Source organism: Larus michahellis, chromosome 11, assembly GCF_964199755.1.
Source record: "Larus michahellis chromosome 11, bLarMic1.1, whole genome shotgun sequence".
Taxonomy (NCBI): Eukaryota; Metazoa; Chordata; class Aves; order Charadriiformes; family Laridae; genus Larus; species Larus michahellis.
In genome coordinates this window covers 5,549,656-5,575,485 of record NC_133906.1, presented here as the reverse complement: position 1 = coordinate 5,575,485, position 25,830 = coordinate 5,549,656, and the positions used below count along the sequence as shown (strand labels likewise).

Sequence of the window (25,830 nt, the reverse complement as noted above, 5' to 3'; positions counted from 1 at the left end):
TTACATAAGCACTTTGGGTTTCAATGGTCTTTTGGGCTTTTAATCAATGACGGAAGGTATGTCATTAATCTCTCAGAGAGCTGACTCACATAGCACATATCTGAACTGAGTCCAGGGGTGCCAAACTGGACGGGGCAGGTGCTGTGGAGCTTCCAAGGTTACTTGATCAACCGGCTGCTGCAGATCACTGTGTGAATGCTTTGCGAGGCAGAGAAGAGAAGTAGGGACACTGAAAAAAGTTGATCTTGCCCAAGGTTACCTCTGTACATAAAATTCAATACAAAATACTTGATGTAAAAAAGACATTGAATGTTTTATATGTAGTCTCTAATTCAACCAATATTAATGAATGAGAACAATGTTTTCAGTACCCTCAAAGCTCTTAAGAGCCTGTTATTTTAAAATACATGTTGCAGCAACATAACTTCCCCTCTCAGGCTATCAAAAGCCAGTGGCTCTTTTTTTAATGTGAACACTGTAGAGAAAGTTATAAAGACTGGACATTTGTATAGAAAACATAATTCCTATTAATAAGAAATAAGAGAAAATATAATTGTGTTTTGAACTTATTGCTCAAGGCGATTAACCTATGCCTAACACTTAAGCTAGTGAATGCAGGCTGCATGAGAGAGGAGGGACAGATTACATGCAGGAACCCAACGAAACCTGATATGAGGCAGGGTTTATGTGATTAAAAAAAATCTCTCCAAAGGACTCACTAGATTTCTGAAATAAATAGAGCTAAAGATGCTGGAAGAGTCACAGTACGTTTGAAGAAACTTTTGCCGGTGTTTTCCTGTGTCGTTAAGGACACGGCATTTTAGTGTGGAACAGTTCTGTACTGATAAAAGGTCTCAAGCTGAAATACATGTTGTATCAGCAAGAACGCCAGTATAATCTGTTTTGCTTGTGGAAGCTGTGTAAAGCTTCCCCTACAAGGCTTGCCAGTTCCGAGATACCAGCAATCCCTTCTGGCATAAACCGAGACTGTAATTTGACAGTGGGTTGAACCGTGACAGGTAACCCAGGCAGGCAGCAATGTTTTCAGAAGCAAACATGCAAATGAACATTTCAGACTACTACAGAAATCAAGCACGCCCACTATGATAATGAGCAAGAGCACAACATTTATTTCAGAGGTGCTCAGAAGCACGAGGAGGGGACCCCCGGGGAGCCACGGAGACAGGCGGCTGCCCTGCACCAGCTCAGCGTTGGAGCGCAGAGAGCTTTGCTACAGCTTTACCTGCAGCGTACATGCACTTACTCCTACACAGTTCTCCACTAATTCTCAAGCTAGTCTGGCTTTATATAATTTCTATTAACAAGAGAGAGTTTCCTCTCAAACAATACAGCTTAGTATTTTCTTTTCAGCTTAGCCTGCTTACTGCAACTTCACCCATTCCATCATTCCCACAGGAAAGGGGAAAATAAGGCAATTAACCTCCAAGGACAATCTCTGTTCATGTTCTTGGACAACAAAAGAATCCCAAAAGCCATATTGTCAAGTACAGTCAATGCCAAGAAAGCCTCAAGGATAATAGATGACAGACAATCACAAGAAAATCCAACAATACGGATATTCAGCTGTGACCAACTACTTCAACTGGTTCAATTATGCGGAAATGGTGGGATGCAGAAAATTAAGAGCTGGTTAAAGAGAACTTGATTAAGCACAGTTATAGCAACCAGCAATCACCTGAAAGACAGGCAAACCACAGAGGAAGAAAAATTATTATTTAGTGTAATAGAACCAGGCAAACATAAGAACAAGAGCCTGAAATTCAGTCTAAATGCCAATAAAAACTTCTCCTTTACCCTGGGAAAAGAAAGATTGGAAGCCTGGTCTCTTAAGGCATTTCAAACTAGACCAGAAAAACAGTAGCAGAAACAAAGCAGGGGGGGAATAATCCACATTGACAAAAGAATGAATATGATGGTGCCCACCTGTGGGTATGGCTTACTATTCACCTGAACTTCTCCTGATGCAGCACTGAACAAACACAGCAAATGCCCGAAGCTGCTCAACATCTGCTTTCTTGCTGGCTTAACAAAAATGGAAATACTTCTTCAGAGTTGGCTTTATTGTTAAGAGCCCTCATTAGGGCACGCCACAATACATTACGATGGTTTTTACAGGGCTTGCGGTGGGTGTATGCATGCCTCACCACCTTCAGCCAGCAACTCTGGCGGTAATCCCTCCTTAAGCCTTTCATTTTTATGCTCTTCTAGATGTAAATCTCCATTTTCTTTCGACCTACTATACCAGAAAGGGTAAAAAGAAAGAAACACAAGTCTAACTGATGCATAGTAAGATTTACTGAATAAGAACACACAGGAAATATACTGTGATTTCTGCAGCTTTTCTGCCCTAGGAGCATTATATGAAACTATAACCACCTACTGCTGACACCGATGCTTGCCCTCAAAATCCATACACAAATACAGGTCTATTCATTTTACGTGGCCACCCATCACCTCTCATCCCTAAAGGCTTTCTGCTTTATTTTACTAAGAGTGGAAAACGCTTCTTCAACATTTATTAATAAGTATTTTAAGTAAGGTTAAAACAAACAAAGAAAAAATAAAATGCCCCAGATCACATAAAAACACGCTCCAGGAGAATTTATCAGAATGAAAGTTTAAGGCGGAATCACCTCACACAAACAATATTTTGCTGCACTGATTTCTTCATAGGAAAACTTGGCATTGAGCTTACATTCCACTGTCTGTCCCCCCCGACCCTGACACTGGGAGAGGAACGAGGCCAAGACAGAGTAACACATGAAGGCAGAAGCGTTTGCTCTCCTGTCTCACGTGGACGAGGGCAGGCTGCTTTAAGAGCTTCTTCCAATTTCTGCTCCTTCTGCAATTCCAACTGGGGGATTTATTTGTGCACTGACTGATGTATATGGGGATGTATATGCATATGTTAATAGATCCAAAGAAACAAAAGCACAGAGTTACATTTCCAAACAGTATTAGCCTAGCAAACCAGGCATGGACTCTCACACAGCTGGCATGCATCAGCAGCCAAACCCTGCACTCATATAATACATTCATATAACCCCACCCAAATCAGCATAACTAAGTGAGAAACTGGCCCACTGGAATAAACATGCACTGTCTCGGCCTTGAGCGGCAAGAGCCGGCCAGGATATCTGCACACGAGCAAACACTACCATATCTATGTTTTAACATCAGTTCTACGTTGAATACTCCTAAACCAGTCATTATTCCAGGACCCTGACAGATCACTCACGTAACGCTACGGAAATACATTTACACCACAAAGTGCAAATACAGCAAACTTCGCTTGCCCATGCTCCAAGCAAACGCAAGGCCATGTGCACCCCCCTGAGCGAACGTCGGAGTCAGCACAGCACTGAGTCCATGCGACTGGTACGGGGTCTGCACCGATAGAACCTCCTCATTAGCCCCGTGCTGAGCAGCCACAGCTTCTGCTCAGCTACACCTACTCGCTCAAGTGCTGGCACATTAGTTATAGCTGTGTACGACATGTGATAGACACAAATCCTGCATATCCCAGAGACACTTCGTTCTGAGATTCTCAATTTCTAACCCTGTTTTCAGGGACGAAAACCTGGCGCAGGGGGTGGGGAGCAGAAAGAGCCAAATTCCTAGCAGAACTTTGGAGCCAGCCTCCTCACTAAATATCGTTCTGGCTTCACTGTAATGCCTCCCACCACAAGAGTCTGGCTGCAAAGAATACTGTCTCTCCAAACCCCAAGAGCTTTACCCAGGATTTTTCCAATTGTATCTGTCATTCTGGATGACTGGTGAAATTGCTTGAACCCTCAAGATACTGCAGTGCTGCTAGAAAAGTCAGGACACTGGCTGAACTCAACAGGGAGGTGAACAGAATTGGATAAAATTTACAGAGCAACTCTACCGCAGCAGCACCAGCATCTGTTGCCTGAAGTGTGGGACATGTGCTATACTAATTTTACCTATCTTCACTTTCTATTTCAGACAGCTTTCAGTTACAGCAGAACCCAGAGTTGACAAACATCCCTCATCCCAACAGCTCAGGCTCCCATTTATCAGAGCAATCAAAGAGGCTGTGGTGATGCCCAGGCAGGTACCGCATTTCATATTCCAGGTTGACAACGTTCTTCCATTTCGGATCAAACAAAGATGTGTTTTAAACTCTATTTCCCCAGTTCCACAAATAACTGTATTTGGAAGAAAGAAAATTATTCTCCTTCAGCTGTTGTTACCTCAGTTTTAAGAAAAAAAAAAAAAGTATGAAAGATGCGAAAATCAGCCAAAATCTCCAAAAGGGCGTTTGCAGAACAGCAGCAAAATACACGAAGTGCTGGTTTCACTAACCTTAGTTTTTACTGCAGCTACTCAAGTAAATCCTTTCTCAATGGCTTATTGATTGCAAGTTTGATTATTCTCTGGAATTCTAACACGCGTAGACTTGATTTTACAGTATCAATGGGAATACATAAAAGCCACACACCCTGCAGGATAAATGAATTAGTACGGTACCGTTATCTGTTTACCAGCCACCAGCTGCACTCACACACACTTGCACTGCAGGTGGCCAGCAGCATTTAAAGCAGAAGAAAGCTCCATTTCTCTACTTGTAATCATACTTCACAATCTAAACCACACACATTATTTAAATAATCCTTCAAAGAATTCTATGGAGAAGAGAAAAAAAATGCTGGATAATTACACCTATGTCTGCGTTGAATATGAAAACACAAGTTTCAGACCGTTAATAGACATTTCCTGCCAGCACTGCCGGCACCCTGGCGCTCAAGCTTGTGCAGCCTCCCAGTCGCCGTAGGTGGCACTCTCACACCATCTCCCACTGTCTTTGGGGCTTCGTCCCCAAAAGAACAACCGAAAAACCACTGTTTCAACCATGGCTTATCTATAGCAAACACATTCATCACCCATTTTGAGGAAAGAGCAGCAGCAAAGATAGGTATCAGCACACAGCCTTTCCCATTCCTAAGTGAGCAATCTGTATTTCTGTCATCACACACACCTGCCCAGGCCACTGGCCTCTCAGCTCAGGCGGTCCATGAGCTATCTCACTTTTACGTTTACTCAAACCCATCACAGGCAGCCTTACACATTGCTAAAAGCCCCAAAAGGTATGCATTCAACAGCAAAACCAGCTTTGTGATCATGGAATAGAAGAGACTGAGCCATCATCAACGGGATAACAAAAAATAAAACTATAGGCTTTTGCAACCACAGTTAACTGGTAGCTTTCTGCTAGTTGGCCTACTGTTTTTTTTCTGAAGGCTAGCAGGAGCATAGAAACCCCAGAAAGCGGTCTGTAACTGTCTGTCCCCGTCCAGGGAACATTATAAAGCCGTTAGCTCATTCGAATGAGCTTACATTTGAAAAAAGGGTGGGTTTTTTCACTTCATTGATGCACTCTTCCACACAGGATTTTTTCAAAAAACTACATCAAACAAGGAAAAACAAATGCTGAGAGGGCAGATTTAGGGCAATTTATCAAGGTCTGGGAAATAGCTTCCAGATGGATAGAGCTGTTTGGTGCTGGCTGGTGAGAAGGAAGCAAGGTATTGTTATTGAATTAGCATGAATCTCTGGTGGAGAACTGCGTGGTAGATAGAGTGCTCCTTTCATATGGTTTGCATTTGGACCTGTCAAATTTCATTTTTATTCAAAAACCTGTGGTAAAGACACGCAGTTCTTTTTTTTGCTTATTAAATTTCCACCAATTCTCCCTGTACTGTTATCCTGTCAGTATTCTTAGACTCTGCTCTAAGTGCCATGCCTGGGTCTGTTCGCTCTTTGCCATGCTTGGATGGGAGGTTGGTGCTCACAAGCACACAAGTGGGTTTAGGTTTTACATTCACACACTGAATGTCACCTGAGAAAGCGTGTGAGAGAGGAGAAAAGCTGGATGCTCTATGAGATGTTTAAATGAGTCACTTCAAGAGTTTATCAAAACCTTTCTATGTAAAACTATGCATATCCAGCTCTAATGTACACTAGGAAGTGATTGCTAATATAACTAGAGGATTATTCTCGATTATTCCTGTTAATAAATCCTCCCTTTGTAAACATGGCTTCTAGCAGTATAAACACATCTAGACTAGTGCATTTGCTAATACAGAAATACTATTAAATATAAAGAAAAAGAAAAAACTAAGGGAAGAAAAAAGATGCTCATAACAAACACATTTCTACTTTGAACTACCTGGATATCTGTTCCACAACATGTACCTTATAGAGTAAGATGTACACGAAGATTTATGTATTTTCCTGCTAGTTTTGAAAGCTTTTACTTCTCAAGTTATCCTAGCAGTCACCTAGTCTCATCTGAAGAATTCAACCTAGTTTATGTTAAACATCAAATTAAAATGACTGTTCTATGAACCCGAGGAGATAAACAGCTGCAGTTTCCTTTATTTCAAAGGCAAGTCTATCGTTACCAAGTAGTTAGTTTCAGTTGAATGAATTTTTGACAATGTGGTCTTTTAAGATCTTAGAAAAGTTGCTGGTAGATATGCCAATGGGTAGAAGGATTTTTAATGAGAGGAAATTTCCAGTGTTTTTTTTCGATTATTTAGGAGAATTGTTATTATTCGTGAGTACCAAGTAGACATTTCACCACTAGGTGAAATAGGAGAAATAAGTTTTACATCTTCCCTTTTCCAATGTTTCAGGGATCTACCACAATTACTCTCTTACCATCTGGGACGTATCCTAGACAAACAGAGAAGGGAAATGGTGATATCATCAGAACCAACTAATTCCTAAATCCTACCTGGAATGTAAGACATAGATACTTGTGCTTACTTCCCACGTGTGTGTCTGGTTTTGCCCTTCTTTTTTTTTCCCCTATAGTTCTTATTACTCTGGGTTTTATGAGCATCTGCTTCAACTGACCAAGACTCTCTAAGAAATATCCAATGAGGCAAATAAAATCACAGTCTACAGGATGCAACCTACTTCTTTGTCCATAATATCCAATTCCCCCCCAGGCTGTGAACAGATCATATGCCTCATTTATTACTTATACTTAAATCCTTCAGCTACTGACTACTGAGCTAGGTTTCCAGTTATATCAACTCTGAAACAAAGTCTAGGTAGCCTTAAGCTCTCATGATGCAGTGTTAACAATGGGAGTTATACATCACTGTGGAAGAAATGGCATTCAACGACATGATTTTCCAATTTTCAAATGTGTTATCAAGAGAGTGACACTGCACGCTCACAATGCTCGGCATCTACAGGATTTCACCTTTGCATACCACTCTATGGACATTAGTGCTCAGAAGTCAGAGAGAGCTGAGCTAGCGGTTGTGGCTACTCAGTTATCACCTTTCTGCTAATCAGTCTGAGACGGATGTAAGCGAGAAAGTATCAACATTCAGTCACCACGGACTAAACTGGCCCTTAAATCTCAGCTGAACTGCCTCCCCTTTGGCCTGGCAGCCTATGAAATGGTCATCTGTTGCTGGAAAGAGAAAAGAAATGAAAAGGAAGATACAATCAACTCAACATTTCATAGGGAAGTCTACATCACAGAAGCAGACAACGCCCAAGGTTGGAAGCAAACTCTGGAGATCGTCTAGTCCAACCACCCCACTCAAAGTAGGGTCAACTAGAGCAAGTTGCTCCGGCTGATCTGTACAGTCACGGCACAGAGAGAAAGAAACACCTTTCCTACTGCACAGGATAAAATTTGTAGCAGGGCACAGTTAAAAGGTCACACACAATCTCCTCCAGTAAGGGATCTTTTGAGCTCAGTTGCCTGTAGAATTGGACTTCTCGTGGTACAACAATTAAGAAAACAGAAGGGATGGGGAACACTTTATTGCTTTTCATGAAGTTCATTAGTAGTCATACCTTGAAGCCAAAAGGGCAAGTGCATTGATAAAACTCCACTGGATCATTGTTGCACGTCCCATTGTTCTTACATGGATTGGAGAGGCAGGGGTTACACTTGGACACGACACTGATATCTACCGGCTCTGAAAAGGCAAAACACAGTGCATTAATAGAGAACTGGATTACAAAATTAATACTTTCGGTACTCACACGTACATTTTTTCCTAATGCAGTATTCACTCTGCGTTGGCACAAACGTACATGCTGTGGGTGCAACTTCACGCAACAGCATGGGATTCCCAGGGATTAGGGAGATTTTAAGTACTTAAATCAAGTGCCAGGCAAGTCTCAATGATGCTTATATTGTCCTGGACATGCAAACATCATGCTGAAAAAACATGTTGGGGATCTCCAGAGAGCAGGCTTATATATATATATGGCTTTCAGCAATTTTTCCTTCACTCAGTGCTGGAAATTCTGCAATAGCAACCCCTAGGGAACTATAACATGACATTTCTATGGCTGGTAACAAGAATGAAAGTGCAGATGCAACAGCAGAAATGAAAAACATACATAAGAAAGATTTAGTTAGACGCTTATGGGAATATTTAGGTGCAAAGTGTTCTACCATCCTTAATTTTAAGAGTTCAAAACTTATTTTCTTCCTCTTCTGCCCAGAAGAATGATTACCAACACAGCAATCTCAGCAAAACTCAACAAAGACAAATATGCAAAGATGTAAATGTCTGCAGGTGAATATACCTGGCCACATTTAAACCATTTAACAAACCACACTTTTTAACATAACTCTTCCAGAGAAGTAGTGATGTTTGTGGGTCAGCAGGAAAGTTAACACAGACCAAAACAATAACGAGAACATGTACGGCACCAAGTCAATCATTATTTTATTGTTGAGATTTTACAGAAAGCTAATTTAGACAGTTATATTTATAGTTAAAGAAATGGTGATTTTGAAGTGGCTAAATATCGACTATTTGAGTTAACGGCTTTTACATGTAAAAAATAAAATGTAACACTTTAAAAGGTCTTAAATTATATCAGGCAGTAAAGATCCTAAAATAATTTTATTTCGTTTTTAAGGAAATACATTTTAAAATAACTTAAAATTGGGGCTGTGTAATCAGAAGCGGGCACAGAACTTCTGCGCATGATAGGAGTAAATTGTGAAACATCCTGAAAGTGAAGAAAGCAAGCTTATATTTGACGTTAGAGAGAAGGTGGAGCTGTAGAAGGTTACCAAAATTAGGGATGAAAAAATCTCTTCCAGTAAAGGATTTGCTTTGGACCATCCTGTATGAGATATTAACCTTCATTATTAACTTTGAATACTTGCACAGCACCAACAGGGGGTAAAAGCATGACAGAAATGCGTACCAAGGAGTCCCAGCTGAAAAGCACCTGCAATGTGAAGGCTGTATCCTGACCCTATACTGATGGTGGTGTTACAGGGCCACTGACTGCAGAGTACAACAGGCAATAATGAAGAAAAAAATACATATGAAGTAACAAATCCAAACAATGAAAAATAAAAGACTATTGTCATCCTCTTCTATCTTTGCATTTGTGTCTAGCGAAATGCCATACATGTTTTTAACTTGGAGTTAGGACAGCAAGAGGAAATAACATCTGAATTTCTGGCACTGACGGGGTGGAATGCGATATACTTGAGCTACTTTTGTCTTGAAGGTAGAATATATGAAGAATATATGAAGGTAGCTCCTTGGAGAGCTCATGAGACAGGCAGCAGTGCTGCTTTTCTAGATTTAGAGGTCACTAAGCCAGAATTTGTTCTATTATTTATTTATTTCATAAAACACATGCGTATATTTTCCATTTATTCCTATGGCATAGATCAAAGCTAATCAATGTAGGAGCTAGTAAGAACAGTGTTAGTTCGTAGCAGTTAAGTAGTTCATTAGTTTGCCCTTGTGGATTTGATTTATAAATCTATATAGCAAAGTGCCCTCAGCCCAGCACATTCCTTTCCTCTACTGCATAACTAGGAGGGCAATTTAATAAAAAGCAGAGCTGAGTTTGCATGACTTGCACATTACATACTTTTATTTTCTTGGCTCAGCTGAGACATAACCTTCTGCTCAGTCACAGGCTAAAACCATAATTTTAACAGCAATGAGTTAAACTTACTTTTTTTCATGTAAAAGTTACTGGAGGTCACAGAGGACACCTATGCACTACCTTTATCCAAGCATCTCAAGGTCCCAAGCTCAGCGTGGGCTGACTTCTGCTGCAAAGACCCAGGCTTTTAGGGGGGCAAGGGGCTCAGCCCACCCTGAGCTCTGTGCCAGCAGAACTCGGGCTAGGACTGAATCGACACCGGCAGGAGTACAGTGGTATCCTTGGACATTCCGTGTCCTGTTGCTTTACCATAAAAGAGCATCATTGATTTCCACATAGAGTAGCATGAAGCTTTGGATCTTAAACGTGCAGGTAGGAAATAGGTTCAGTCAGACTACCAAATCATAAGTTGTTTTTCAAAATTTATGCATTGTGATGAGAAAAGGTGAATTTTGCTAGGGCCTGGCGCTTCTTGGAATATACTGCCACTCATCCAGACCATCACTCGTTTCTGCTTGTCCAAAGACCACCTCCAAATCAAAACTTTTTTCTCCTTTTCTATTCAGATAAAGCCAACCACGGTGACAGTTGGGATAACAGAAAGCCCACCAGCTTTCTAGTGGGCCAAACTAATATTTACATTAAAAATATACAGCTGTTTTTAACGGTCCAGACCACAGGTTTACTTATCTCTTGGCCTAAGAGTTGCTTGCTTAGTTTTGAGAGAAAGTGAGTATAACTATTGATATGTCACAGTTTCAGAACAAACAGTCACCTAGCTTCTCTTTCTGGATACATTTTCAGACCCTGTTTAATATGCAAATATGATAATTTTCTTTGTTTCACTTCATGTGAGCAAGTACATTATTTGGTATTTTTAGTATTTAGGGTATATTTGTACTTCACATCTGGGAAACTATTATACAGTCTGCAGTTCTGTAATTATAGTCAGAGTTCTGATAGTTTTGAGACTGACATTTCAGAGTAATTAAATTATAAGGTTACAGTTATTAAAAATATATCTGAAAGGAAATAAAATTCAGCTTGGTCTTGGGAACTTGTGTTCTAAACCCACCTCAACACCATGATTTGTTTGTTCAGCAGTTTAATCCCAGCCTCTATAAAATCGTGCTCCCAAAGCAGTACTGTAAATGCGCATGGCACTCCGAGACATAAAAACAGGCTTTATGCCCTCATTTCCATTTCTAAGAGAGACTGCCGACCCATCTTTTCCGCTATAAATAATAGCTCCATCTTCACACACTTGCCAGTAACCTAAGCGAACCTCCAAACCTTTTTTTTACAGTAAGAACATACAGGTATATGTTAATCTACATTCAGTAATAAGCTACTTACTTTAGCCACAAAAGAGTGTGCTCCTTATCATTTGTCGAACTGCTCTCTTATGCAGCATATTCCTATCATTGACTCCCCCTAACCATTAATAGCTGCACCTCAACCCTCTCCTGAATGAATGTACACTCCAGTCATGTTTCTCTATGAAATGTTTTCCATAATCTACAGTTTCTGATACAGAGCTGATGAGGACAGTTTGCAGATCTTCAAATGAAAATGTACTTTCAGTAAATATTTGCTTTTGAGCAGAATTCTCAGTTTCTCAGTTTTCAAGTAAATGGACATAATAACTAGAGTGCTCTATATTTTTAAAATAACCTTTATTTTACCAAAGTTTTCTGGGGTAGGTAGAAGGCCAAAACCAATTTACTTGCTCAAATAAGTTCTAACATATATGCTAACTTGCCATTATATAATCTGGTGCGAGCAACAGGAATCCGAACTCTTCTGAGGTTTGCTGCTTTTCCTTCCAGCGGCGCAGTTAACTGCACTTTATGGGAGAACACTCCAAAATGCAACTTGAATGTAATGTGATGGTTCAGAAAATAAAGCCAAACCCAACTCCCCCCCCAACTCACTTTAAAACCAAACACCTTCCAAGAGGATAAAAATAAAGCACTGTCTATGAGGGAAAAGCAACAGGACAGAAGAGGGAGCCTCCCAGTTTGCCCCTACCTTTGCACTGGAAGTGGTGAGTCGGCGTTGTGAGCAGCAGCCTGTCCACCATGGCGTCAGGCCCGCTGCAGCGGGCTATGCCTGGCTCTTTGTACCCTGCCTTCACCCACTCGGAAAGCCAGCGGAGGTTGCAATCACAGTGCAAAGGGTTGGTACCTAGAGCCCTAGTGGTGTAAAACAATTAACAGCAGTTAGTTTGGCTTGCAGACAAAGACAGCATCCCTGATCTCACTGAGGCACATTTTATTCTACACTTTTATGGGAATGCTTTACTGCAAAATGTGGGAAAGATCTTCTGAGTATTCAGGAAGTCTTTTAGATTTATCTTCTCCAGTATTCCCACTCTCTTCCTTGCTTCCCATGATAAGTTAGGGAGGTTGTATAAATACCTAACAGCAAATTGCTTTTTCAAAAAATAAATCACTTTTTCAAACAATTGTGCTTGAGCAGCGTCGCCAGACATATTGCTTTCATCAAATTTATCACGTTCGTTTCTTTTAAGTCTTTGGCCCTCGCGAGCATATTCTAACAGTGACTTGTGTAAGTTAGTTTGGATCTGATGACTCATGTTAATGTCTCCTCACTAGCTGAAACATACACACAGAGGACACCCCTGTTTTAAAACTTGCAACCTGGTGTCTGCTAAGTTTGTTTCTGGCTTTGAAAACGCATTTGCTGTTTAACCCATCACTTGAGTTAGGTCATCTGGCTGAAGTAGATGCACTCACACAGTGTAATTACAATTCGCAGAACTTTTTCATTATTCATGGCAATCTATCCAAAAGAAAACTTTTAACCTTAAATTTAGGTGCTGCCTTGACTCCTTTATATTATTCTTTCTCTCAAAGAAAGTGTCTTTTCAGGCGATCAATTACAAGCAAAGTCCAGACTTCAGAAAAGTCAGTTTAAAAACAATTAATTTTTGAAAGTGTGAAAAAATGCATGTTGAAAGTCCGATTTATTTTGCTGAAAGTAACTGTAAGACTTTAGCTGTACAACACCTGAATTGCCACTGGAAGAAAATTAACTAACTAAAGATTAGCATAGGGAAGAGATACTAAAGAAACCAGTAATTCAAATTGGGTTTTAGACTATACTATTTTGCATACGTTATAAACTGGTTTTAAGACGGTATTTTAAACTCAGGCTTCTTTCAAAGAAAAACATATCAGACAGGATATTAAGATAGAAACCTCAGTAAATTTGTTGATACATTTCTATTGGAGTGACTAATGAACCCACTGTGCCCTAGACAGATTCATAATGAGAGTTCATAGGTTCAAACCCTGTCTAGGGCTCATTCATCAAAATTAAACGTGTACTGCAGCACAGTATTAAAAAATATCCATCCATTCCTTCTGTAAATCCATTGCTTACAATGGAAAAAACCTCCTGGGTTGACTTTTTGACCCTGTAACTGTGATCAACTGGCTCACCTGTCCAAGGTCAAGCAAAATGCAGCAGTGAAAGCTGCACCCAGAAATTAACTTAAGCACTGAGCAACTGCCATATATAAAATGGGAGTGGGAGGACAACGGAAAGCTAGTTACTGTGTTAATTAATCCTTATAAACTACATTAGAAATAAAGCTGCTTCATAGATACTAGGAAAGATTCCCATTAACATTGTTGTACAACTGTAGAAATTATCACATGTATCTTTCAGTTCTTTTGTTTGTGGTTTTGGTTTTTTTTTTTTTTTCCTTCATTTCTAGGAACTATAGTGAATTCATTCATGAGTTCTAGCATACTCTCTCTATTTCTTTGCCCATTATAGCAAAACATTGCCAGAAGGTAAAAATATCTTGTGCTGTAATTGAAATACCACCAGCAGCATTTTCAAAATGTTGTGCAGATATTTCTCTTAGGCACTTTTTTTTTTCTTTTTTTTGAGGCAACTTACAATAAAGTCAATGAAAACAACTCCAGACATGATAATGTGGAGGAATAGAGGAGGGGCCAGCTTATTTTTATAGGTAACTAACATAAATTTGAGTAAAGATGAGATGATTCCCCCGGATTAGGAATCCGAGCTGTTTATTGAAAGTATGTCTGACACAGCATCCATTAGCAAGGGCTCCTTTGCGGAGTCCCGGGAGGGCCGAGGGGTCACTTTATGCCCAGACGGTATTTGGGAAACTGAATCAGTTACAGAGTTGTGTGCGTCAGTGAATGGTGAGGACAGCAAATGTGGGAATTGATGTAACTGAGAAAATTTTTTGGGTTCTTTTTCAGTATTAATATATGTGATCCTTCAGTAGCGCCGTAACATTTTTATCATTGCTCTGAACTAAATAAATCAGTAGAGTCATGGCTTAAATAGACCACTATATGATTCAAGCAAATAAAGTAATAAATAGTAAACAAAACCAGTGTGTGTACACCATACACAAATGGTCCTCTGTCTTTAGTGAGGGGTATCAGGCACACAGTTTGTTATAATAGTTACATTACAACAATATGATGTTTACGATGTAAAGGAAATTTGGTGAACATTTTCTTGTAGACTTTCAACAGCTACAGAAAAAGTGATTGAAGTGTCTAGATCTCAGGTTTTTTCTTCCAATTACAAGCCAACTTAAAGCTATTACAAAAGACTGACTAAAATCAATAGTTTTGTCTATGCTACACAAATACATCTTTGCAATTCTAAAGGTCAATTTGATACCCTCCCTCTTGCTCCTTCCAAACTGTGCTGATGCAGAAGGTCCAGGCTGATCATCCTGCTCAACACCTCGGTAGTAGCTTTCTCCAGCCGCGATACCCACCCTACTCTTAGCCACGCAGCTTGGAAATTTAACATAAGATTTTGTTCTCCGTGCATTATGAGTTTGATGAGTAGGGACCCCTTGTATCATTTTCAAAATTATCCCACGTGCGTGCTTTCTCCTTGCAGATCTATATATCAGCAAGAGCTCAAAATGAATTTATTTTCAATTATGCATGACTTTGTTTGAATAAGCACAGCTTTTTCTGGCACATGAAGAGCTAAAAGTTTCAGAATCCTCTTGAAGAAATTGCAGAGCACAATTGCACTGTAAAATTCAATTGTTCAACTGTGCAAATTACACCCCAGACAGGTCTTATTTATTTTATGGATCCTATTTATTACTGTTCATTTGAGCTTTGTGTATTTTACATTTCTGGCAGCACATATATCTAAACAGATAGACTGCAGTGATTGTATTGGGCCAAAGGGGTTTTTATCACTCCCTAAGGTGAATGGTTTACCCAGGAAAATTGTATCTGCACTTCATTTAAAGTAAACCCTGAGGAAAATCCAAACAAATGGGGCATGATATGTTTATCTCTTGAGTTCTAAAAATACCCACAGAAGCCAGATTCCCAGTACAGAAGGTGTCACTGTGCTTCCAAAAGGAGATACAGGGCTTCAGCCCAGTCAGACTTTCATTCCCAAACAACATATAAAATGACTTGACTATACTGGGAACATGATGAAGAAACACATTTTGTGCAAAACAAATATTTTCTCTGACTCAGATACCAAGGTGTAAGCTCAAAACAGAGAGGGTTGTTTCTCAGTTGAAGCTGAAATTGCCTAAGTAGCTCACATACGATTTCTGTCCCTACCAATCTGAGATGCCTTTATTTTTTGTCTAGAGAGAAACTGAGACAGAAAACTGCTACACAGAAATAAAGCATCTGAGGATGTATTTGCTGTCTAGAAAATATGTAAATATGAACTAAACCTTGTGTTCAGGCAAGTGTTCTGGAGGGCATGTTTAAGGTTGCAAAGAAAGAAACGGAGCTACAAAACCTACGTTAAATGCACGTGTCTGTCTGTATGCCTTGGCATGTGTATACATCAACATCAACTCACATGTAAGAGGGAAGCACCAGAGCAGAAAATAGCCGTATCAACTTGTGAAACTACTCACTTCACAAAATGACCAAGGCATACCCAACCTTCTGATGACTTGAAGACAGTAATCAAGAAACATGCTACACAAAATTACTTTTCCTTTACACGCATTGCCTAATAACGTGCAGTATCACACATTATCTCAGAGAAAAAACATTTTCTGTTCACTCTTTTGGCACCAACTGCTACACTTCAGGTTTAATTTGTAACAATTGCAGCTATTTGTCTTTACAGTTCTTTCATCAACTGAACTGCATTTAAAAATATCCTAGACCTCCACCAATACAATAGTAATTTCCTGAAACATCTGAAACATCTAATAATTTTTGCAAATTATGGAACAAAGTATAAATGCTGTGAAATGACCAATTTCGATCTGATTAAATATATGTGTCTGAAGCAGTGATTCATCAACAAGTTCATATACTGACAACATTTCAGTATGCAAAACATATGACACTTATTAAGCAAAGAATTCACATTTGCTTAATATTTGCTCTTTGTGGGAGGTTTCCTGTCTCACTCTCAGACCATAACAGACTCTGCATTTCACACAGCCAACGCTGAAAGAAAGCCTTAAACACAAAGTCCACAGAAGAGGAAACTGTCACATTTGCTCATTTGGTTTTCCTTAAGAAAATATTTTGAGAACTAATAACAACAGGTTCTAGTATTTTTTTTAATTTGAACAGATCCGCTACGAATATCCAGAGCAGAATATGGAAAATGAGCAGGAAAACCTGAAAAGCTATACAATCTCGAATTTGTAAGAATATCTACTGTTTTATAAATCTGAAACCATCAATCAGACAGATGAACGCAGACAGAAGTACTTACAGATGGGACAGGGATACCAGGTCATTGAAAGAACCTTCGGGAACACTGGAAATATCGTTTCCATGGAGTGTCCTAGAAGAGGGGAGACACAAGAAGGTATCAAACCACAGAATTTGATCTGCTCCCCACAAGTGAAGGAATCGATGCTTAAGAAGGATATTTAATTTTGTTTCTCTGAGAGTTTCTATAGCTTCACAACTCATGAGCTTCCATGCATTATTACTTCTACTTCTAGATGTTGACATTTAAAATAATGATACAATCAGAACTGTTGGTGACTAATGTTTTAAATTAAAAAGGTGACATACTATTTATGCTATTAAAAGAGTATTGATGACAAGCAGACTCTCACATACAGACATGTATGCTTTTATAGAATCCCATTAGCTTGAAACACAGAAAAAAACAGAACAAGGAAAATAAGAACTGTGAAAGTTAAATTAAATATTGACTTCAGCGAGATCCTAGGAGAGAGGCAAGGGCCTGTGAGGGCAAATATAGCTGCACTTTCACATTCTAGTTTCCCATTCTTACAGTAGGAAATACCTCTTTGTGTGTTGTTTTTAAAATGCACTTGATAAATACATTTATGCTACCAGGGAAAGTACTTGAAATTAGTTGTTTTATTGCATTAGTCACCCTGCAAAAAGAAACTAACATTTTTTTAGCAGGGTTTTAAGGATTCTTGCGAAAGGGTTCTCCAGTGTTTCCAGGACAATTTAAGCAGCCACTTTATCTCTTTTCTAAGAAATTAATTTGTGTGTGTGTCACATAGACAAGCATAAACGGAAAGATTTTTCTTGCAGCTTGTAGAGCCCAATACATATATTCAAAGTGTCAGACACCAGAGTAAAAACCATTAGTTGTGATTACTTTTGGTTTTCATTGCAATTGCAACTGAAGGCCATGCTGCGAAGTAAGGCACCAGCACTCAAGGTTGTGACAGCCAAACCGAGAGGAAGAGCACTTCTTGCAGCACTGAGGGGACGATCAGAGAGCAAAACAGGCAGCAACAGATGAGTGTGTGGGAGGGCACAGGACACTGGGGTGACTATTACTTAAAAACTATCCAGAAAATGCAGCAGAGAAGATATACAACCATGCCAGATTTTATTTTATAAATAAATAAAATCAGCTATTCAGCTGCTGCTTCCTCCGTATCACTAGATAATTATCTGGCACAAAATAACATAGAGAAAAATATTGATAGCTTATTCTAACTTTTCTAGTTTGCATGTCGCTGAATACCAGCTTACTGCTTCACACAGCAACAGACAGAAAGAACTCATGAGGAACCAACAGGAGGAGCTTCTGCCGAATCTCACTAGCTGTTTTTTAAACAAAAGTTGGTAGAAAACTTGCAAAGGAAAAGGACATCAATATTTTAAAATTATATTTTCTTTTGCACTTCTCCCCTGAGCTGGTTCTGTTATAGCAAAACTAGTGTATTGTTTATGTCCTCTTTCCCAGCTCCAGGAATTGCTGCCAGTGCTCCAGACGTGGCAGAGGAGGGTGGAAAGCAGAAACTTGCTGTGTGTCAGTTTTGTAGCTGCTCTTTCCCTTGAGTCATTTATTTTCTAATTTACCTGGTGATTTGTGGAACACAGCAATCACATCTTATTTTTTATTTTTGTGACCGTACAGATGCTTGAAACAGTGCACACTGAGTTTGTTTAAAACAAAACAAACATCTGGCCCATGGAAATACACAATAGCCCCAGATGAAAATAAAATCATACCTTTTTGCATCCTTTCTTCCATTTCTCCGCCCTAACGCCACTATAAGCTTCACCACGGTCTACATGATGCCTTATAACTCTTCTGAATTCTACCTTTACATTTTGCCTTACACCAGCACACACAGAGTAAGGGAAGCCAACTTCCCAGGAGAAGATACACCTTGTCCTGTGTCCCGTGAGCCTGGGCCGTGCCACGGGGCTGTGAACTCCATGATCATAAGCAATGTTACCACGATCACCTTTCACAGCTGCTCATCGCAGCTGCAGTTTCTATCTTTTTATTGTAGTGCAGTTTTTCTGCAGAACACAAAACCACAAAAGCTACAGCAGAATTACCCTGCGGGCATCCCTCTCCAGTTCTTCACACCAGTATATCAAAAACTCCCCCTTCCAACCTCCCCATTCTAAAATTTTCATTTAAGCATCCCTAGGCTTTGGCTACTACTAATAATACTTGGATGTCCAAGCACTTACGCTGACCAGGAACAGGAAGGATATGAGCTCCCACACAGTAACTCCAGATAAAGCACACTCACTCATTCTATACAGACTGACCAGCTGACTGAGACGTACCCCACAGCTATTAAATAAGGAGTATTTTTGTTGGTAAGAGGATGCAAGATCAGGTCTGGTCAACAACTTGTCATCAAAGCGTTCCCTCCTTCAATGAAATTAGCATATTTAAATAAGCAGGCACTCATAATGAGCTTATATTATGATCTTTTAAACTACTTAAAGATGTGCAAGACAATTCTCTGAACAGACGGGAGAACTTATATTTATCTTCATGTCACGTCAGTTGTGTTTATTCTGTGAAGGGGTGCATTTTATTTCCTAGATGTCTTGGAAAATTTTTCCAAGAGAAGCTGAAGCATGACAAAGCCATCTATCTGTAAGGAGGTAAAACGATCAAAAATATAAAACCATTTGGAATGAACGGCTTGACTACATATCTCAAACATTGAGGTATATTTCATGGATGCAAATGCCTGCATTTTAATGAAAAAATCATGTCGGCAACATCATCACCCATGCAGCTAAACTGAAATAATAAATGCTAAAAAACTTAAACCCCACAATAATAAATTGAGAATTCAACAGTGCAATAAAATCTTTTTCCTCTTGGATCAACAACAGGAACTTATTTTTATACCAAAAATCATAATAAGCAAATGGTCAAATAAAATCTTAAACATTTGGACAGTTAAAGCACACACATTGGTGTCTGTGTTCTCCCTCAAAAGCACAACTTGTAGATATCCTCTTGTCTAAATCCTGGTAAGAAGCAGGGGTATGAATTTAACATGATGGGGATCTCCTCTCAGAGCAACAAAACACTTGAATTCTTGAAATACAAACTTTCTTCTACATGTAATCCACTGACTTACTGCTTTGTCTTCAGGTAAGGAAATGAACTAAACGTATCCTTTTGGTAACCTTTTTTTATTTACTACCTGCTCCCAAGTCCTGCCTCCTAGTCCATTGTCTTGTAATGTTAATTACTATAGGCACAAAGGGGATGCTATTTCACTAAACAGTCATCTACCTTGGAAAGACAGAAGTGTGGCCAAAAGCTTGGCTGAGCTTACAAAGCCACATCCCACCAAGGGCAAACACCTACACTGAACCCCGCAGGATGGCAAACCCCGCAGGAACCGGCACAACTCAGGTGTCAGAGGAAGTGGGGAGCCACAGTGTCACTGCTCAATGCTCATCAGGGAGCCGCCGTGTCACTGCTCAGTGCCCACAGCACCAGCGCCTTTTACAGATTTACATGGTAAGTACAAGGATTCATTCTGCAATGCAAAAAAACCTGCCCAAACAAAGCCAAATAATATTTCTGTCAGGTCAATTCAGTGCAGCATCCAGCAATGCGAGTATACTGCCAAAAGTGGTTCCAATTGAGCCTGAAGAGCATTTGTGGTAGCCTTATCATCACACATATTACTATGTTTGTGTGAGCTTCGAAGTGCAGTAAATATCCATTAGTTTCCAGTAAAACTAGAATATCTCATGTTAGTAGAAGATTCTGTAGTTCATTTTAGCATTTTTTTCATAAATATAACATGGAAATTTTTTAGTGATCCGAGAAAGTATTTTTATTTCTGGACTTTGACTCTTAATTAAATAAGGACAAAATGTCAGAAGTTGTAACACTGTCACACAATAAAAATAATCTTTAAGATAATCAATTCACATCTCAGCTTTTTAAATCTGTTTACATTTTGCTTCTAAAAAAAGCTAAATTTGGACAAAAAATACCCCAAAACTAAACCAAAAAACAAAATCACAATTTTTCTCTGCAATAGCTTTGGTGTAAAACCCTACTGATATCAACGTTTGCTTATTTAAAAAATTCTTAAGACTCTATGTTGAAATCGCTCCCCAGCACCCTTTGGTTGCCATTATGGAGAGGCCATGTGAAGACTGAAGATTAAAGGCCTGATTGTGTCAACACTGATAGATATTCAGGCTTAAACAGAAACATGTTGACTCTGCAGTTTTCTCAATTGCGTTTGTGCTGAAAAGTGCGAGAGGACAGAACCAGATATCTGTCGAAGATCAACTTCACTATACATCTATGATTATTCTGGTTTTCAAATACACATTTACTTTATTTACTACAGAGAGACAGAAAGTAAGGAAAACATACAGAATTTGGAAGACACAGAAGCCTGTATGAGAAGGGTCTGCTATCTTCAAAGGCATGCACAACCAATGGTAATGAGATGTCTATATTCTTTTTGTTAAAAAAAAAATATGTGGAAATTGTTTTGCTGATGTTTTCTCTTTTAAATTCCCCTGAGAATATGGATAATAAATAGCTGACAATAACAGATTTCACACTGTCACTCGGAAGCCATTTTCTCTCTGGAGAATTGATTTTTAATAACAACACAGATGACATGTGGCAAAAGTTGTAGCTGATACCAGAGTTTTGTGGGCCATAATAAATCAAATCAATCTGGAGGCTTCCAAATGCATGGAGCAGAGGCAGAGATTTCCATTTAGGCTTCATTTCACTCGTGCTGCTCTGTGCAAGACAGGGAGGGCCTCTCTTGAAGGAGGAGGAAGATGTTTTTTCAATTTGATTAGTACATCATTTAAAAAAGCCAACATGTAGCAATTGTTACTAAAATATTGCCCTTTGTTTTCTGTCCATACGTGGCCTGCAACAACCGAAGTGAAAAGACAAATTGCAGCTCTTGGAAAGAGTGAGACATGGTCTATCTACACTGCAATTCAGGGTAAAGAGCCCCAAACTAGCTTTAATCAAGCTAGCTTGCATAACAGAAACAGGCCACAAGACAGCTCCATATGGAATAATTTATTTGGCCATGAAACAGAATATATTCCTCTGTGGCTGAATTTCAGGACTCATGTAACAGCTCAATGTGACCATCCTAGTGCAGTAGAAATGAAGAGTCCCAAGCCAAACTTAAAACAACCAATCCAAATCACGTATCTTTCTTGTTTTTAATAATGAAAACTGGGAATGTAAAGCTGTCTTGTAAGTTAGGAGGTTGAAACCTAGACATCTATTTTACCACTCGGCCAAAGAGCATTGCCTTATTGCTTCCACAGTTGCAGTACTGCCGATGTTGACACCTTAATTCCACACTTACGCAGTCAGTGCACTGCAACCATTGCTCTTTAAATTCACAGAAACTTCTGCATGTGAATGACATCTAACTTTTTCAAAAAAATAGAGAAAACACTGATGTGAAGTTTCAAAGCACTCAGGACATATTCTTCAACTCCTCTGCCCTGAGCTTTCAGTGTCCAGAGCTCTTTCTCCTTCAGCACGCTGAATAATCTCATCACAGATAAGCTATTTAATTTATTTGCTTTCTGTTTACTGTTCAAGTAATGATGACCCAACTTGTGTTGCTGGGCCATGGGGAGGAAGGTGGCTTCTCTACCTTGTCCTGACAGCTGCACACGGTGACACGTGTCCACACAAACAATGAGCAAACCCAGCTCAGGGTTTGTTTCTGATGGGGCAGGTGGGGAGCAAGAGACAGTAAATATGAGACTGAAGCAGCAGTCAGTCTAGCAGATGCCTAAGAAAACCTGGGGGGGCTGCTTGCTGCAAGGAACAGGCCCACAGCCCACACTCCGAGACGAGGCAAAGACAACGACTTTCAGAAGAGATTGTAAGCAAATTGTTCAATCCAGAAAGCTGCTAAAAGCAGCTACACTGGAAAGACAGAGTGCATAAAAGGATCTCCAAAGAAAGAAACCACACGTGGACATCTCTGAGCATGCCACCAGTCAACATGAGGTGAAATCTTATTCGCAACTTAAAGACATTTGAGACAGGCACCTCAGCATTACTGGCGTGACTCACTCATTGTTTCAGTGCGGGGACTTCCAACTTGCTTCCCTTCAGATTACATTCTTTTATGTAAAAACTTGCCTGCAGAAACCTGAATCGATAGAAAATATTCCAAAACCGCACAAGTTTTCAGTAGAGGCACTGCTGCTGAAGCATCCAATAGAAACTCACACTTGAAAATATCATCAACTTTTTCCAGACAAAGAGAAAAGTTGTTTCCTGTGGGGCACCCAAACATTGTTCAAGTAGAAGAGACAGACTCTAGGCAGCCTCTTGGAGGCCTGTTTTCATGATAGTCTTGTCCCTGAACTATCAGAGTAAAGTCATTCACCCTGCAAATATGTAATTGCTTCTTTTCAAAGTTTAGCATTCACCTGCTCTAGTCATTACCTGACATATTGCACCCAAGTACAAGTACATTGAAGCTAATTGTGTGAAAATATTTATGACTACTGGATCAAGTGAAAGCCATCTGCTCGTTAAAAACCTTGCTGCCATCAACCGCATTCTAATAAGCTGCAACTCAGCTGCATGCAGGAAGTGGTACTTACAGCACTCGGAGAGACCTGAGCCCATTGAACGCGTGGACTGGAATGCATCGAAGTCTGTTGTAACTCAAGATGCTGGGAGAATGAGAGAACACAGTGACAACATTGGAGTTACAACACTGGATCGTCTTTGATTATTTCACTCCTAATTCAACCACAAAGAAGCACGGAATGCCACATGCTTAAGTAACGAGACAGGTACTAATTGTTCAACACCTAGGATGGTGTCTGAAAAGCAATTAAAACCGCTATCAAAAGTTTGGACTACTTACAGTGTTGATAACTGAGTCATGTTGCTGAAGGTGTAATTGGCCAACACGCTTATGCTGTTGTTGCTCAAATCACTGAAGAAACACAGAGAAAATATCATTTCTATGTATGAATTGAGAAATAAGTCTTTTTAAAGATTACATAATATCTGCATCTAGAAAAAAAAAAAGCAAAGCACATCAGACTCCCCTAAAAAGTTTCAGGCTCAGAAATATTAAGGCATATTTCCAGCATATAACATTAAAAAAAAAAAAAGAAATATCAGTGAATATAGGCAAAATTTTTGAAGAAGGATAAATTAATAGATGATAGAACTGCGGGTGAATATTTACTGTACCAACTTGCTTTGCAATTTATTACAGGCATACCATTTCCATATGCTCTTCACACTGTCAGCTACTACAACAAAATTCCATTTTTTCATTTAAAAAAAGACTTTTAGGCTCAAACAGAACATTTTGTTTTGTTGCTCTCCCTTGAAAAAAATATTAGAGATGTTTCCAAATAAAACACTGTTTTAAAACAGAGGATTCCAGTTTTCCCTCCGTGTTGTTTTTGTCTGAGGTTGTTCTGCCCATTTACTTGAGTATCCACAGCTGATTCAAACAGCATTTGGAATTTTTTGATAAATAGTTCAGCCAAGAAATTTCACTCCTGTGTATTTCAGGGAGCAATTTACTGAAAAAAAGTCCAGTTGTGTGTCTGTCCGTATGACTGTTCATAGCAGAAACAGCTATGCAAATGTTCATTGCCTTAGCATTATAAATACTGCTTCACCTAGAAGAAATTAATGCCGTCTCCTCTGTTAACGACCTTTACAGCTTCGCAGAGATAAATCTGCCACATGAAACTGTAGCAGCCTGTGTGAGAGTTCAGTCCCCTTGCAGAGGCTGGAAACTCCTGCAGAGGAAGGGTCTCTGGTGCTCCCAGTCACCTCGCTCTTTCTCCACTACTTTATTAACACTTATCGGCAGCTGTGGCCACTGTGAAATTCTTTTCAAATTCAAATTACAGAAGGTTTTTGAGTTTTGTGGGTCTTTTTCCCCCCAAATACTAATTATTTATGTTCCACCTACAACACAGTGCAGAAAGAGTCATGTAATTTTCTTGACATTGAAACCACGTGTTTCTTACATCAATGTCAGGTGTTTGAAGGCAGAGAGCCCCTTCGGCACAGCAGTCAGATGGTTTCCTTCCAGGTATCTGAAAAAAAGTCAGATTTGACAATTACACAAACACGTTAACAAGAACTCCTGTCACTCAATCTGCACCATGAATGAGGTCCAATGCACCGATGTCAGTCACTAAGGAAACTATCTTCAATTCATTGCTTTGAAACTATGTTTCTCCTTTAGGAGTGAATTATCTGACATGCAAAGCATTACAGTGGCTTACTTATTTATTCAAGACTTGAAATTGAATAAAGAATCTCTGGTCTACAGCAAACAGAAACGGCCATTTGGTTCTTCTATGACAGCAGCTGAAGAAGGGGAGAAAAACTGTGTGCCTTGTGCCCTAAAGTTAAAGTTACCTTTACCAAGTTTCTGTAAGAACACCGAGTGCTGACTGACCCTGTGAGGACAGTTTTTGTCTTGTGCGTGTTAAGTTCCTTGTACAGTCAGAACTGGAAGAGGAGCCGCGCTTCCAGGTCCCTGCATTGCACTTACTCCAGTGTAAACACAAAGATCCATCAGTTTGATGCCACCTCCATTACAGCGATTCCTACTATGGCGTATGCACCCTCCTCACCCTTCCTTTTCGAAGTATGCTGGTATAGGAGGAAAACTTGGTTCAAATTGAAGACCAAAGACCAAGTTCTCTTTGAATACTGGCTCCTCCTAACAAGCACTAAGCGTATTTAAGAAAACAGCTTGTGTTTTCAGGGGGGAAGTTGTTTGAGACACCACTGAATGTGTCTCTATTGAGAGACACGCACAGTAGGACTAAAGACTTTTGGGATAGTCCTACATCCTCATTTTCCTGGAATACACTGCTTGCATTTTGCAGTTTTTCTCCACTGAAGAAACACGAACATTCAGTAACCAAGCGAAAAACCCTGAAAATATATAATACTTACCAAAAGTTTGCCCAGCAGAGCGCATGGGTACTCAAGACCCCACAGCTGACCTGTGGTAGCAATAGGATGTGGGGCTTTTCCTGTTTATTACAAAACAATAGAGGCAGAGCTGGAGTTCTTTTGCTCGACCTTGACTTTTGGGTGAAACTGCATCCCTGG

General features: G+C 39.7%; 1 protein-coding gene across 1 annotated transcript in view; it reads right to left on the bottom strand.

Annotated features, from left to right (window-relative positions):
* SLIT3 (slit guidance ligand 3) overlaps positions 1–25,830 on the bottom strand; it is a 522,490-nt gene that overhangs the window by 69,724 nt on the left and 426,936 nt on the right. Inside the window, exons 20-25 of the mRNA XM_074604436.1 lie at positions 24,729–24,797; positions 23,597–23,668; positions 23,328–23,399; positions 16,699–16,770; positions 11,980–12,143; positions 7,870–7,994 (exon numbers count right to left, since the gene is read on the bottom strand). Coding sequence (XP_074460537.1) covers positions 7,870–7,994; positions 11,980–12,143; positions 16,699–16,770; positions 23,328–23,399; positions 23,597–23,668; positions 24,729–24,797 — 574 coding nt within the window. The remainder of the gene's footprint in view (positions 1–7,869; positions 7,995–11,979; positions 12,144–16,698; positions 16,771–23,327; positions 23,400–23,596; positions 23,669–24,728; positions 24,798–25,830) is intronic.